This window comes from Mesoplodon mirus (genome assembly GCF_964341445.2).
Source record: "Mesoplodon mirus genome assembly, chromosome: 12".
NCBI classification, from domain to species: domain Eukaryota; kingdom Metazoa; phylum Chordata; class Mammalia; order Artiodactyla; family Ziphiidae; genus Mesoplodon; species Mesoplodon mirus.
The window spans coordinates 22,640,322-22,654,719 of NC_138988.1; the positions used below are offsets into that span (position 1 = coordinate 22,640,322).

Here is a 14,398-nt window from a genome sequence, read left to right on the forward strand (position 1 = left end):
TTAATTATCCATTAAAGAAGAAATAACCAAACAAAATCCACAAATGTCCTTTGTTTCATCATCTTAATAGTGATTTTCATTCCTGACGGGGGTGGCATGAACTCAAATATGTTATCCATGAAAATTAGGATTGTTTTGTAAAAAATTCTATTCATTTCTACTGGTTACAATGAGTCTGTATTTGTCAAATGGTTGTTATGCTTAAATGAAAAGGTAATGATAAACAACCACTGGAACTGCTAGATGCATGATCCCTGTGCTAGGTTTCCTGACATGGCTCTTTGGCAAATCTGGGCCCAGGGAGTAATCAGTGTGGATATGAAAATGAGCACATTATTTCACTGTTAACAGGCACTGCTAAAATGAAGAGAGGTGTGTGGGTCTACTGATGTTTTTATTTTCTTTCCTGGAACAATTAACTCAATAAGAAATAGTGTAGGCAGGTTGTTCTAAATCCAAAGTTTGATGAAGGAGTTTTGGAACTTACTATTTCCAGTGTATGCAAAGTTTATGAGAAGTGCTACATTGTTAACTCCTAGTTCAAATAAGATGCTCTCATACGTGGCCTTCATTTTACTAACAGGGAAACAGGCTCATGGTAAAGAAACAAACATGAAAAAGGATTTCTTAGTCAAGCAAAGAAAGCCTAGTGGCTAACAGCCACTGGGACCTCCAGTGCTTGACAATGCACTTGTAATGGGGAAGAACCCTTTGTATTCTATTACAAGTTAATCACTAAACGATGTTGCCTATAAGCTTAAATTATACGTAAGGCCCATCTCTGGGAACCCTGCCTCCCAGGTAATGAGCATTAAACTAAAATACCTTTGCTTAGCTCACAGGGAACATCCTGACCAGGCCCACCCGGGAATGACTGCAGGGAGGAAGAAATTAACACATCCCCTCCTGGAGGCTGACCGGAACCAGGAAATGTTTGACTTTACTCCCTCCCCTTTTAGTATAAAGAAAGCCTGAATTCTAACTCAGGCAAGATGGGTTCTTCGGAGCACGAGTCCACCACCTTCTCGGTTTGCTGGCTTTCTGAATAAAGTCACTATTCCTTGCTCCAGCAACTTGTCTCTCAATTTATTGGCCTGTTGTGCAGCAAGTAGTACGAGCTTGGACTCAGCAACACACTGGCAAAATACATACTATTATAATCCCCCTTTCACAGATAAAGGATTGAGGCTGCGAAATAACTGGCCCAAGCTCAGAGTTATTAAATCACAGAGTCAAGACCTGAACTCAGTTTGTCTGATATCTACCTCTGTGCTTCAATCTGATCCCAGACAGTACAGAATGCTTTGGTAGTGGTATTGCCTATGGCCACAGTTACTACTCAAGCAGTTCACAATTGCAATACTGATAAAGAAAAAGCATAGAATCACTGTTTATTCACCCTTAGCCCAATGCTTCTACATGTCGGGGCTGACCTAGACCCCTGGTAGAAGATAGGTCTTGTACCCATGTGTCAAGACTCTCTGAGAGCAGCATTTAGTCATCACCTCCGTCTACGAATCACAGGATTTTCATTCTACATTTAGGAACCCAGTGGAAGAAGGCAGAGTAACTTGTCTCTTGATTCACTGGGAAACTTCTTGAGAGTTTACCGCTATGGTTTGGTTTGTCTGCTTTTTTAAATTTTTTTTAGTTCTCAAACTAAATAACTCCTTGAGAAGATTATTTAAAATACAGATGTCGGACTCCATCCTAAGTGATTCTGGTTCAGTAGGTCTAGAGTGGAGCCCAGGAATCAGTATCTGCCAAGTTCTAAAAATGTAAAGGTTCCCTGACCACTATCCTCCACCCTCTTCCTGGAGACAACCACTTTACACTCTTTTAATACTTTCATCTGGCACATACATGTCTCTACTGTTCTCCAGTGCTATCAAGATAAGTTACAAAGTGTCAGGGGCCTTATGACCCATATCTCAGATTGGCTCTGGTGTTTCACATTAGATATCAAATATTTATTAAGAATATATCAGAGGAAGAAACACAACATTTACTAAGACCCTGCTATGTGCAAGGTCTTTACATACAGCATCTCACTGAATACTTACTATCACTGTATGACCTCGGTAGTTCCTCAGGTCACAGATTCACAGAAGGCAGAAGTGAGATTTGAATCCAATCCAGTTTCACGGAAAACCTAGTGCTCATCTCAGCAAAGCACAGTGCAGAACTCTTTGGTGGATCCTTGACCTCAAAGAGCTTCCTATTTGGAAAAAAAGGGTAGAAAATAGAGAGAAGTCTTAGGAGGAACTCAATAAGTGTGAATCGTCCTACGTGTGTTTATTTCACACTTTCTCTAATCTTGGTCCAGTGCTAAAAAGCACTGGAGATACCATACAAAGGTTCTTCTGCTCTATCTCCCCCAACCCCTTGGCTGCAGAGATGGCAGAATTAGAGAATGTGGTTGAAGACACTGAGGAATTGCTGATGCAGGACTTGGGCCCCAAAGCTGAGGAATAGGCAGTCTTCCATTTGAAACAGGAAAACTCATATGATGCTACCCAGCCCAGAAATTCACTAGTAGATAATGAACCAAAGATTGCCACATGTACGTGAATGGTAATCAGAAAGACTCTGCCCACTCCTCTTCCAAAAATCCTGCCCTAACAGAAAAAAATCCCATTCTAACAGAACACTCATCAAAGACTGTCTAAGGAGGCTCTCCTTTCTCTTTACGAAATACACTCTTCTTTTCAAACCCTTTCAGGTCTCTGCTGAAAGGAAAGTGATAGTAGCCAACTCCCTTGCCATAGTACTGTCTGAATAAACCACCTTTGATTAATTCTACAGGAGGTCTGCTTCCTTCTGACAACATGTTCAAAGCCCTCACCAAGCTTAAACATTCAGTCTGTAAACATGAATGAATCTTTGCTCCATCCTGGCTAGATGGCAGACCCAGTACAAGTAATGGTAGATGAGGTGGGAACTCAGATCCCCTCATGTAAAGAGAAGGGTGTGGTCAGATTTCAGCTTTGGGTTCTGGTCCCAGGCTGTGACCCTGGGCAAGTTACATAGTGTTTCTGTAGTACAGTTCCCCCTCTGGTAAAATGGGAATAACATCATCTCCCCTTACAGGGTTCCTGTGAGGATTAAATGACCCATATTCAGAGGCAGCTGAGTACATGTAAAAGGAATGAGCATAGGCTTGGCACTGAATAAAAAGGGACACATGAGTCCATATTGATACAAGTGAATACAAGGATAAATAAAGAAACGTGGGAGATGGTAAAGCTCTTCTCAGAGTAGAATGTAAACTAAAAAATGTAGAAAGGAATGGAATTAGACAATCATGATTTTGCAACCATTACAGTAATAACTGATTCAAGAAATAATCAACAATGGATGCTAAATGTAGCCAGTAAACTTGTGATTAAGAATGGGCTATAAAGCTATGTGTCTATATCTATGAAAAATGGGGAATGAGGCAAAATATAAGTAAGTGGTAAATCTGGGTAAAGGATACTTGGGAGTTGGGGGTAATGTTCTTGCAACTTTTCTGTAGATTTGTCAAAATAAAAATTAAAAAAATTAAAAGCAGAAAAAGTAAAAAGGGAAGTAAAGCAGAAACAGTTTCCTAGTTCTGTTACATTGTACATTTTCTCATGATCATAGGCTCAAGAACAGAGTAAGGTTAAAAAAAATTCTAAAATGGTACTTAATAGGGTGGGGAGAAGAGAGCATGGGTTTGAACCATTTTGAATCCTTATCAGATCTCTGACCTTCAAGAAGTTAGGTAACCTCTCTGTGCCTCAGTTTTCTCTTCTGAAAAATGGGGATTTATACATTGGTACCTACTGGAAAGGTTGCTATAAATACTAAATTAGTTCATAATTTGTAACGTGCCTGGCACATATTAAGCTTATTTGCTATAGTAATTTTATTACATATACAGTGCTTAGAGTCACGGTAAACTCCGAATAAACGCTTGCTCTTGTTCTGGTGATTACTGGCTTAAAGTGCTTCAATTGCTTTGCCTTAACCTTCGGTAAAAGATAAAAAATTCTTACTCAGGTGTAGAGGGAATCCACCGACCTCATCAGACCCACTTGCTTCTCCCGTACTCCCTCAAGGTTCAGCTCAAATATCGCTTCCCTAGGCGAGCCTCTGGGGCCCAAGGACCAGCCCAGAGGCCTCCCTTACTTGGAGTCAGCTCTGTGGGCCAGTCCTCAGAGCACTCATGGCACCGGCCAACGTGCACTGGCCTGTCGCCCCAGCGTAGTTTAAGCCCCAAGACCGTAGGGCTCGGGATGTGTTTTTGCTCACGTCGTGAGCCGGCGAAGCACGGTGAGGAGGCTACGGGGCCTCTGAAGGCTGAAAGTGAACTTGGGGCCGAGGTGGGAGTCGCGGTGAGGGACGCAGGCACAGAGCAAGTGCCCCCTCAGGGGCGCAGCCACGGCCCGTGAGCAGCAGGCGGGCCCGGGCGGAGGGGGCGGTGCGGGAGGGGCGGCCGGGCCCCGCCCCTTCCCCTCCCCTTCCCGCCTTCGCCGCGCGCCGCCTGGCTCTCCGCGCAGGTTTTCTGGTTAAGATGGCGGCCCCTGTGGCGGCGCAGGCCTGGAAACTACTGAGAGACCTGGCGCTCCGGTCCCCGCTCCTGGCGGCCAGGTCCCAGGTGAGCGGGCCTCTTGGTGGGAGCCTGGAGCAGCCAGTGGTGCCCTCCTATCCCTGTCTGTCCACCTCCTCCTGGCCCCGGTGCGCGGCCGCTAGGGCGCCGCACCTGTGGAGGGGGCGCGCGGTGCTGCGCCCGGGGCGCACGAGGGACCCCAGCATCCCCCCACCCCCCGCTTCAGGTGTCGGGGGTCCCAGGCGGAGCGGGGAATGACAGTCCGGGCCACCCCGGAGTGAGAGCCACCCAGCTGTCAGTTGTCGCTGACGTGGGTTACCCTAGCGCTGCGGAGGGCGCCTGGCCCTGTACCAGCCGCTGCAGGCAAATTAAGGAAAAGTCTCCGGGACTGGGTTTTGGAGTCCTGAGGTGTTATTATGTCGACAGAAAAAAAATGCACAGCCTGAAAGTTGGGAAATACATTTTATTGGAGGCATTATTGAGGGTTGTATCCTGGGGAAGTTTCTGGATAGTTCTGAGGAACTGTTCCAAAGAGGTAAGGGAGGAGCCAGGATATATGGGAGTTTTGGCTGGAAAAAAAACTTGTAGTGGAACATCAGAAGATTAGGGCTAATCACAAAAATCAGATATGTCAAGGTAGTGATTTTAATGCTTTGCTCAATTTGGGAAGGTGTAAGAGTCTGGGCTTATTGAAGTTATTCCTTTGATATGCATCCTAACTCTCTAGGGCCTGTATCCTGTTTTTCTGCATCCTGAATTCCCCTCAGGGTGCACTGTCTCCGGCGGCTGCAGTGACTGCTGACTTGATGGCAAGCAACATTCTTGTTTACGAAAACGGCAGGCAACATCTTTTTGTCTTCAGTTACCTGCTTTGCCAGTGCTGCTTTTGAACCGTCTCTCTCTTGAGCCCATTTGTTAGGCCACATGATGAAGGTGCCTAGAAACCCAACCCAGCCTTGCTGGTTTAGTAACTCACCTCCTGGAGTGAGCTCTCTGCAGGCTGCCTGCTTTTGCAGACTTGGAGGGGGGGTGGTGGGTAGTGGTGCCTGAGTTGGTGAAATGAGGGGGTCAAGGAGAAAGATGGGAAACACTCTCCCTCAGTTCAGTGAACAATCAGTCCCAGCAGTAAAACACATCAGAGCATTGGCCCTGTCCTCTTTCTCCTTGTTTCAAGAGAATGAAAACCTAGGAGGGCCAGTGGTGGATGCTGAATAGCTATTAGAACTTGGCTTCCTGTAGATTTGATCAATACGTTCTGCAGGTGGCAAGAGTCACAGTAGTCAAAAGGTCTTTGGGGAGTTATGAGTTGGTGATAACTCATGGACAAATGACTCAAGCACTCGACTTCTTATTCTCCATTAGTAATATCGCTACTCTGTTAAAGAAAGGATGATGTGGGGCTCATCCACAGCAGAGCATCGTCCTTGTCCGTTTTCCCATCTTTAATTGATGAGAGACTCCTGCAGTTTTAACTAGGATATGCATAGTATATTTTTTTAAAAAATTGAAAGATAGCTACTAATGATTTTTTGAGTTACTCTAAGCTTTGGTTAATTATGACATCTGAAAGGTTTTTTTTTTTTCCCTTCCTTCATTTCCTGACTTCTCATTTGTCTGTTTTTGTTAATGTAAATTTAAAAGGTGCTAATAACTTATTACTGTGATATCTTTAATAGGCACTTGACAGTATGGTGGGATAGCAAAAGGAATGGTGGTTTTGTCTAATTAAAATCACTAATAACTTGTAATAGAGTAAGAATACCTCCAGGTGATCAAGTTCTATTCATTATTTAAGTGTTAGAAAAAACAAGAACTGTGGTGCTATGAGAGTAGACTTGAATTGATGGGAAACATGGGGCCTAAGGCAGTGAAAACTCAAGCAAAGGAAATAATTGTGGGGAGAAATCCAACTGTTTAGCTGAAGTATGATAGGGCTTCTTGCTTTACCAGGAAATGGGAGTCTAAACACAACACTGTAGAGAATCTGGGTGGGTGATACCCTTGGTTTGGCAAGAAGACTGGGTAAAATGATCTCCTACCTCACTGCATCTAGTAACTTTGATTTACATACTTGTGGATGGCGTATTGTCCTGTGAACATAAGCTTAGGAAATGAGTTTGTTTTTTTTTTAAGTCAGGAATAGTACACAGTGTTCAAGAACTGGAAATGGGCATTAGCAAGCATCAGATCCAACTAGCTTATTTCACAGGTAGAAAAATTGAGCACTAAAGAAGTTCAAGGACTTGTTCAAGGTTATAAAGAGAGTTTGTGGCAGAACTGATTACAGATTAAAGGTTTACTTTTCAGTTTCCATTATACCAGGCTGTGGTGTAAATTTCCTCATGAAAATAAGTTATATCAGCATGTAAGTTACTCTGCATAGCATAAAGTTACTATGTAACATCCAAGTCAACAACACTACTGACACGTTTTAATTTTTTCTTCATAAACATCTTAGAATTGGCAATAAAAGTAGGTGAGTATTGTTTGTGATTTGTAAGGAACCCTCTTCATATTCTTTTTTTTTTTTTTTTTTTTTTTTTTTTTTTTTTTTTATTTATTTATTCATGGCTATGTTGGGTCTTCGTTTCTGTGCGAGGGCTTTCTCTAGTTGCGGCAAGTGGGGGCCACTCCTCATCGCGGTGCGCGGGCCTCTCACTATCGCGGCCTCTCTTGTTGCGGAGCACAGGCTCCAGACGCACAGGCTCAGTAATTGTGGCTCACGGGGCCAGTTGCTCCGCGGCATGTGGGATCCTCCCAGACCAGGGCTCGAACCCGTGTGCCCTGCATTGGCAGGCAGACTCTCAACCACTGCGCCACCAGGGGAGCCCCTCTCTTCATATTCTTGAATGCTTCTTTGTATCTCCTCCGCCTACCTCTGCATGTATGTTGTACCTACCTACTCCCTTGCCCACGGCAGACATTACAGTTGAATATGACCCTCTTTTTCTTGGAAACTTAAGAATCCTCACCAAGCGTCTCAGAAATCTCTTGCTACTCTTCTTGGCTCAGACCTTCTTTGTACCAGGCCTTGTGCAAAATTCTTGTGTGTACAGAGATAAATGACCCAGTTTCTGCTGTGAGAAGTAACTTTAACCACTCTCACAGAGGTGCCAAAGAATGACACTTTATCTACCCCCTCCTCATTGTTAAATTTAACATTTGACACATATTCCTGATGCTAAATGTCATTGACATTTTTAATTTCTTCTGCTGTTGGCTTCTCTGTTTTGACTTTCGATTGATGTTATATCCTTAAAGGGTCACCCTTTTGCCATTTCTTATTTTACATATATTTCTCTATTCAGCTTATACCTAGAACAAGACTCTATAGGTACTGATATTTGGGGATAGTAAACAAGGCAGGCAGAGATCTTGGCCACATGATACTATATTTTAATGGGGGTGGGGAAGGGCTAGACTGTACATACATAAACAATAATGAAAATGATTTCAGCCAGTGACAAATGCTATGAAGAAAATAAAACAAGGTCATGGGCTGGACAATGAATAGCTTAGCCAAGATGGTGGGTCATAGATTAGATGATCCAGGAAAACCAATTCGACATTGCATTGTAATACATGTAATAAAAATATACATATTATAAGTGAACAGCTTGATGAGTTTTCACAAACTGAACATGCCCAGGAGATCAGATCCATATCAAGAAATTAATCATTTAGCAGCAACCCAGAGGGCCCCTTGGTGCTCCTTCCCGTCACTACTCCCACCCAGAAAAGAGTAGCCAGTCCCCCGAATTACGCCACCATACACTGGTTTTGTTCCTTTTTGTACTTTATGTAAATGGAATTATACAATGGATTATATGAGTGCATACTCACATAGTCAACATTATGTTTATGAGATCCTGGAGGTGACTTTTTGACATTTGAACTGTCACCAACCAGGTGACACTCGGGAAGAGAGGACAGCAAGTGCAAAGGCCCTGAGGTGGGACCTGAACTCAACATATCCAGACAGTTAAAGAGGTGGAAAGTGACAGTACTAGTCGTGGTCTGAGAGGTAAGCAGGGGCTGGATCAAGTGGGGACTTGTAGGGTCTGATAAAGAGTTTTTAAAAGCTTAGAGTGCTTTGCCCAAAGTTACTCAGCTAGTAAAAAAATAGCTGAATCCCAGTCCGGCTGCCAAAGACCAGGCATGTAATTACTGTACAGTGCACTCCCTATTATAAATAGCATGGTACAGCAAGGCACAACCACGTTGGGCACAGAGATGAGCCTGTTACATTAGTTATGTCTTAGGGGAAATCTTGGCTGAGGGCACTGAGTTTAAATGGTTAGTTATAATCTGATCATGGTATTTTGCCTTTTAGTGCATTTCCCCTCTCATAATGGCTGGGTGAAGTTCACAGAGCTGTTCTGTTGTAGGTGAAGCAAAGACATTGTGGGAAACACTGCCCCTCAGGCCCCTAGTTGTAGAATCCTTGTTGTGTGGTTCTCTACAAAGCCCAGAGCTTCTATCCAGGAACTCAGGGAGGAGTGTGTATTGTTGAAGGAAACCGAAACCCTGTCCCTGCTGTTGTGTATCTCAGAATAGAGAACTCCAGCTTAATTTTCTGTTCTTCCCAGAAGTGAGAGGAGAAAGATAGATGCCTGGCTTTTAGAAGTGAAGGACTGAAGCTTATGTGCAAGTTTCTGTCAGCTAACTATGGCTGTGGAGGCTGCATTGGAAGCTGTGACTCACCTTTATCTGCCTTCTTGCCTAGAAGAATAAATACCTGACTCTTTTCTTTTAAAAATGAAGTGCACTTGCAATTTCTGCTGTTAAAAAAGGAAATTCATCTCAAATAATTTAGTTGCTAAACTACTGACTTCTGTGTGGGGAAGACCTTTAAATGATAGCTCTTGTCCCAAATTGATTTTGTTTACTGTAAATGAAACACTTCTTTCATGGATGAGTACACAGACCCATAGTAGTGAGACTTTTGCTGCTCTCGTATCCTGGCCCAATTCTGTAAGCACATCGCCCAGAAACTCACTGACATATCTCGTATTTTGGGGAGGAAAAGAAATTACATATGCAACTTCAGATCATTTGTCTTTCAGCTCTTTTTACTATTCACTCAATATGGAATTGTACTTTGCTAGCTGTGCACCCATCATTTTCTGTTACTCGATGAAAACGTTTTGTCTGAAGAACTTGAGAGATTTCTACACATTTGAGCAAGTGGTAAAGTCAGTATACTAATGAAATTTGGGGAAATGACACTAGAATTAGTCTGGTAAAGAAGATGCAGGGGAAGGCATGCCAGGTGGAGTGGACTGTGGGCAAAGGCAGAGGGGAGAGAGAAGATGGGGAGATTAGAGGAGTCATTGGGAACAGTTTGGTATGGAGGAGAGGCAGGTGAGTAACAGAAGCTAGTGGAGATCTTTTTGGCAAATGAGGAAGGAAAGAAGAGCTGTAGAAAGCCCAGAATTCAGCATGGTATAGAAGTAGATAACTGAACATCAAGCACCTATTGTTCACTTAGTAAATATTTTCTCAGTGCTTAGTCTTTGCCTAGTGCTATTTGTTGTAAGCTCCTTGAAGGCAGAGACTGATTAATTATTCACTGTAAATCTAGTGCTTTAGAGAATGCTGGGCATATAGATACCTTTAATAAATGAGTTCTGTGAGTGAGTGAATGCAGGAAGCTACATAGCCCTACCCTCAGGGGGCTCATAGTCTAGTGGCAAAATTGGCGGGTAAACCAAAAATTATGCAGTAGCATCGTGAGATCAGTAGAGCTATGTTCTTAGTCTTCTGTGACACTGTGCGTGGTCTCGAATGGGGCACTTGCTGTTTCCCTGTCTGAAACACTGTTCCTTCTGATCTCAGGCCTTGTTCTATCCCATCATTCAGCTTTCTGATTCAAAGTGGTCTTCCCACAGGGCGTTCCCTAATTATCTTATCTCACTCACTTTCTCCCCAGAGATTATTTTCTACCCCTTGCCTGCTTTTTAACACTTTACCTGGTGGTTTATTATGTGTTTTTTGTTTGTTTGTTTTATTGTCTGTCTGCCTTCCTTTCCCACAAATGTAAGAATGTAAGCTCTATGAGGACAAAGATTTTTCTTACGCACTGCTATTTCCCCAGCCTGCCTGACCAGGTATTCAGTAAGCTTTTGTGGTCTAAATGAATGTGTGGGGTACACAGAAATGAGAGGCAGGTAAGTAACAGAGATGAGGGTTGATGCAGATAATTTAGGCAGATGAGGAAGGAAAGGGCTGTAGAAAGTCTCGTTGTGAAAGGGCTTTCAAAATAATAGGACTGTGCATTTCATATGTGACAGACCCTGTGCAAAGTGATGTCTGCACATTATTTCCTTAACCCTTACAATGTTACTGCAGGGGAGATTGTACTGTCTTCATGTTACAAATAACAGAACAGAGGCATAGAAGGGTCATACTAAATAACCTGCTTAAAATCACAGGGCCAGGGAGTCACCTGCCTCATGCTGATAAGTTACTTATGCTGTTAAAACATTAAGTTACATTGCCAAAGGGTCCTCTTTGAGCTGAACTATCCGGTTATGCTGATTGCTAACCTTTTGCCCTTTCTTTGTCCCTGAGTAACGGGCAACTTGGTCTTTGCACTTATGCCGACTTAGGTGGACTAATCAACAGTGCATGATTGTCCTCTTACCTAACTCTTATCAGGCTCTTATCTGACTCCCTCCTCTGGCTCCAGGGTCTGGGAAACAGTGAGGAGAAAAAGGTATGGTTCTGTGTTAAAATAGGACTAAGTTCAAATTCTGGGTCTGCCAGGTTCTTGCTCTTCTCATTATTGAACTTGACTGAACCTCAATTTATTGTCCCCTGAAAGGAGATAATTCTTACAGATACTTACAAAGATTAAATAAGATGATATGCATGATGTCTGACATTATGGTTAGATGGTAGGCTCAGATAGATTATTTCTCTTGCAGTAAATTTGAAGCTAAATTTACTTGAATTTTTTTTTTTTTTGGCTTTATTAAGCCAGAATAGTTTTCCTTTCCCAGATTTGATAAGCATTTAGTGTTTGCTGCCATTATCAGGGTTAGGTGCTGGCTTGGTGTTTCCAAATGGTTTATTTCACTTAATCCTGCAACAATGACTTGAAACAGAGGTGATTATTCTCAGTTTACATCTAGGGAACTTGACGCTCAAGAGAGTTCAAGGCCTGTCTCCTGGGCCCCAGTTATCTTCATTATTCCACAGGTGGGGTGAAGGTCTGGTGAGGCGTGAGGTGGCAGTGGGGAGGGTTGTGTGGGGAACTCAGTTGCACCGTCCTGGATGTTGCTTGTTCCAGAAATGTTTGCACATCTTGGTGTTGACTTAGTAGCTATGGCTTCTGGACCTCTTATGCATCAAAGGTTTGAGGTGGGAGGACACCCAAACACTAGACTGTAGTCATAACGTGTACGCAAGGGCAACTGGCACATGCCCTTCACTGTCTGCCCTGTGCACAGGGCTGCCTTCAGGGTTTCAGGAATGCTGGAGAAATTGTGAAATTGCATTTCTTTTGGAGGTTGAGTTTTGGGGGATGGTGATAGAGGGTGGAGTTTCCTGGTATTCTGGGTTCAGACTTTGTTCAGTGTTCTGATTACGTGGCCAGCTTTTGCCCCTTTCTAGAAATGATTCCAAAAGAATAGCACGTGGATACTAGTCACAAAGGCATAGATTTCTAACATTTACCTCTAACATTTACTTTTATTTTAAAATTAGAGGGGTTTGATGTAGTGTTTGAGTTGATATTGGAGACATGGCAAAGCTTAAGGAATAGGTCTGAGTTTGGGTCCTGTGAGTGGGGGTGGGATGGGAGTCTGGCATCTCTTTTTCTACCCCTATCCATTTCTCCATGTGCTTACCTATTTCCATTTCTAGGCTGTCTTAGTCCCAGGGTTGTGACTTGAGGACCCTGAGGAATTTCAGGAGGGCTGCTTTGTGGAGTTAGAGGTGGGGGAGCAGTGAGAGATGAGTCTGGAGTCATAAGCAGGGGCAAAATTTTGCTGATCTTGTGAGTCCGGTAATGGAGTCAAGGTTAGTTCTTGAGGGCAGTGGGGAGCCATTGAAGGGTTTTAATAGGGGCTAATTTTTAAAAAAATTTTTTAATTTTATTTTTTGGATGTGTTAGGTCTTCGTTGCTGTGTGTGGGCCTCTCATTGCAGTGGCTTCTCTTATTGCGGAGCACAGGCTCTAGGTGCGCGGGCTTCAGTAGTTGTGGCTCAGTAGTGGGCTCAGTAGTTGTGGCTCTAAAGCACAGCCTCAGTAGTTGTGATGCATGGGCTTAGTGGCTCCGTGGCATGTGGGATCTTCCCAGACCAGGGTTCGAACCCGTGTCCCCTGCATTGGCAGGCAGATTCTTAACCACTGTGCCACCAGGGAAGCCCCCATTGAAGGGTTTTAGACAGAGGAGTGGCAGGAGCCATTTTATGCTTCAGAATATTCTTTCTTCATACAGTGTGGAAAGGGTTGGAGGGATTAAGAATGGAAATCATTCAGGTGACTCTTGTACTAATTCTGTGCCAGTAGTAGTTATGCCACAATAATAGGCATAAACCAGGATTGGAATCACACTGCTTGGGTTTAAATATTGCCCTCAATACTGGTTATCTTTGTGATGTGTGACAATTACTTACATATTTTATTACAAGACTCACATTTTTTCTTTTTCACATTTCAACATCTCTGAAAACTGCATGTGTTTGTACACTTGTGTCACAGATTGAGTGACAGTTTTTTTTTTCTCCAGTGGTACATGACATGGACGAAGATGGGGGTTTGGATCAAAATCAGGGTGACCACATAATTTTTTGCCAAATCAGGATACTTTTGAGAGTGAACGTGAGCGCTGTGAATAATTACACCAGCAGGTATAGCAGAAACCCAGACTGTGCCTGGAAAGCTGATACATGGTCCCCCTAACTAAAATGGACTAAACGGTGGCAGTGGGGATAGAAGAGAAAGATTGGCATTATTAAGGAAAGAGGCTGGACAGGATTCATGCTTTCCCTGCTGAGTCCCCATTGCTGGCTTCTCTCCACTGCCATATACCAAAAAGGTGATAAAAGGCTGTGTACCATCCCTGAGCAGAGAAGGTGTGAGGAGCTACCGTTGTTATAAAAGATCCCTGCTTGTCTCTGCCGTGGGACCATGTGCTCCGTCCTTATGCCCAAGTGTTCCCTGGACATGCTGTTACGGTCGCAGAACAAGAGCAGGCAAATAAAAGAAGAGAAGTAGAAAGACCCATAAATATGCCAGGCTTGCAAAGTGCACGTTTCTAAACTTGAACGCAGTGAAGAGCTTTCCAAAGCTCCAAGCCTCCCTTATCCTGCGTTCACAACGTTCTGGGCCCTGGTGGAATCGTGCGGTCTGGCTTAGTTATTTCCTTTTGTGCTCTCAGTCTTGTGTGGATGATGCAGTTGATTATTAAGGCTTCTTTGATTGAAAGATCTCCTTGGACTCTTCTTAAGGGAAAAAAAAAGGTTTATTGAAAGGGACACATACTGGAACTCAAGACTAATGTTCCTTGGTGTTGGCTCCTCTGTGCCTTTTCTGTTGTGTTAACTGGTGGTTAGCTCGTGGTACCATTTCTCTATAACTTGTACCTGCCCATAACTTTGTCCATTCCTGGGCCCACTCCAGCTTCCTAATCCTAACACATCATTCAGCTTTTGTCTTTCAGAATGTCACAGTTCTAATAACAAGAAAATCTCATCAGTCTAGCTCATCCTTTTGCACTCACGTTCGGGTCACTGGCCAGGTGAAAGACTGGCTGGTTCTTTTTAAGGTATCCACCTCCGCCTTACCACCTGTGGCTGAGGTGGCGAGGTCTTG

At 43.5% G+C, this 14,398-nt stretch overlaps 1 protein-coding gene and 1 long non-coding RNA gene across 4 annotated transcripts in view; one reads left to right on the forward strand and one right to left on the reverse strand.

Moving 5' to 3' along the window:
• LOC309813837 overlaps window positions 1-2,212 on the reverse strand; it is a 150,788-nt gene extending 148,576 nt beyond the window's left edge. The window contains exon 1 of the long non-coding RNA XR_014295548.1: window positions 2,064-2,212. This is a non-coding gene — a long non-coding RNA (uncharacterized lncRNA). The remainder of the gene's footprint in view (window positions 1-2,063) is intronic.
• Window positions 2,213-4,495: 2,283 nt separating this feature from the next.
• Window positions 4,496-14,398, forward strand: part of SUCLG2 (succinate-CoA ligase GDP-forming subunit beta) — a 306,029-nt gene continuing 296,126 nt past the window's right edge. For all 3 annotated transcript variants that reach the window (XM_082638974.1, XM_082638972.1, XM_082638971.1), the window contains exon 1: window positions 4,496-4,624. In XM_082638974.1, coding sequence (XP_082495100.1) covers window positions 4,541-4,624 — 84 coding nt within the window. In that variant the 5' untranslated portion in view covers window positions 4,496-4,540. The remainder of the gene's footprint in view (window positions 4,625-14,398) is intronic.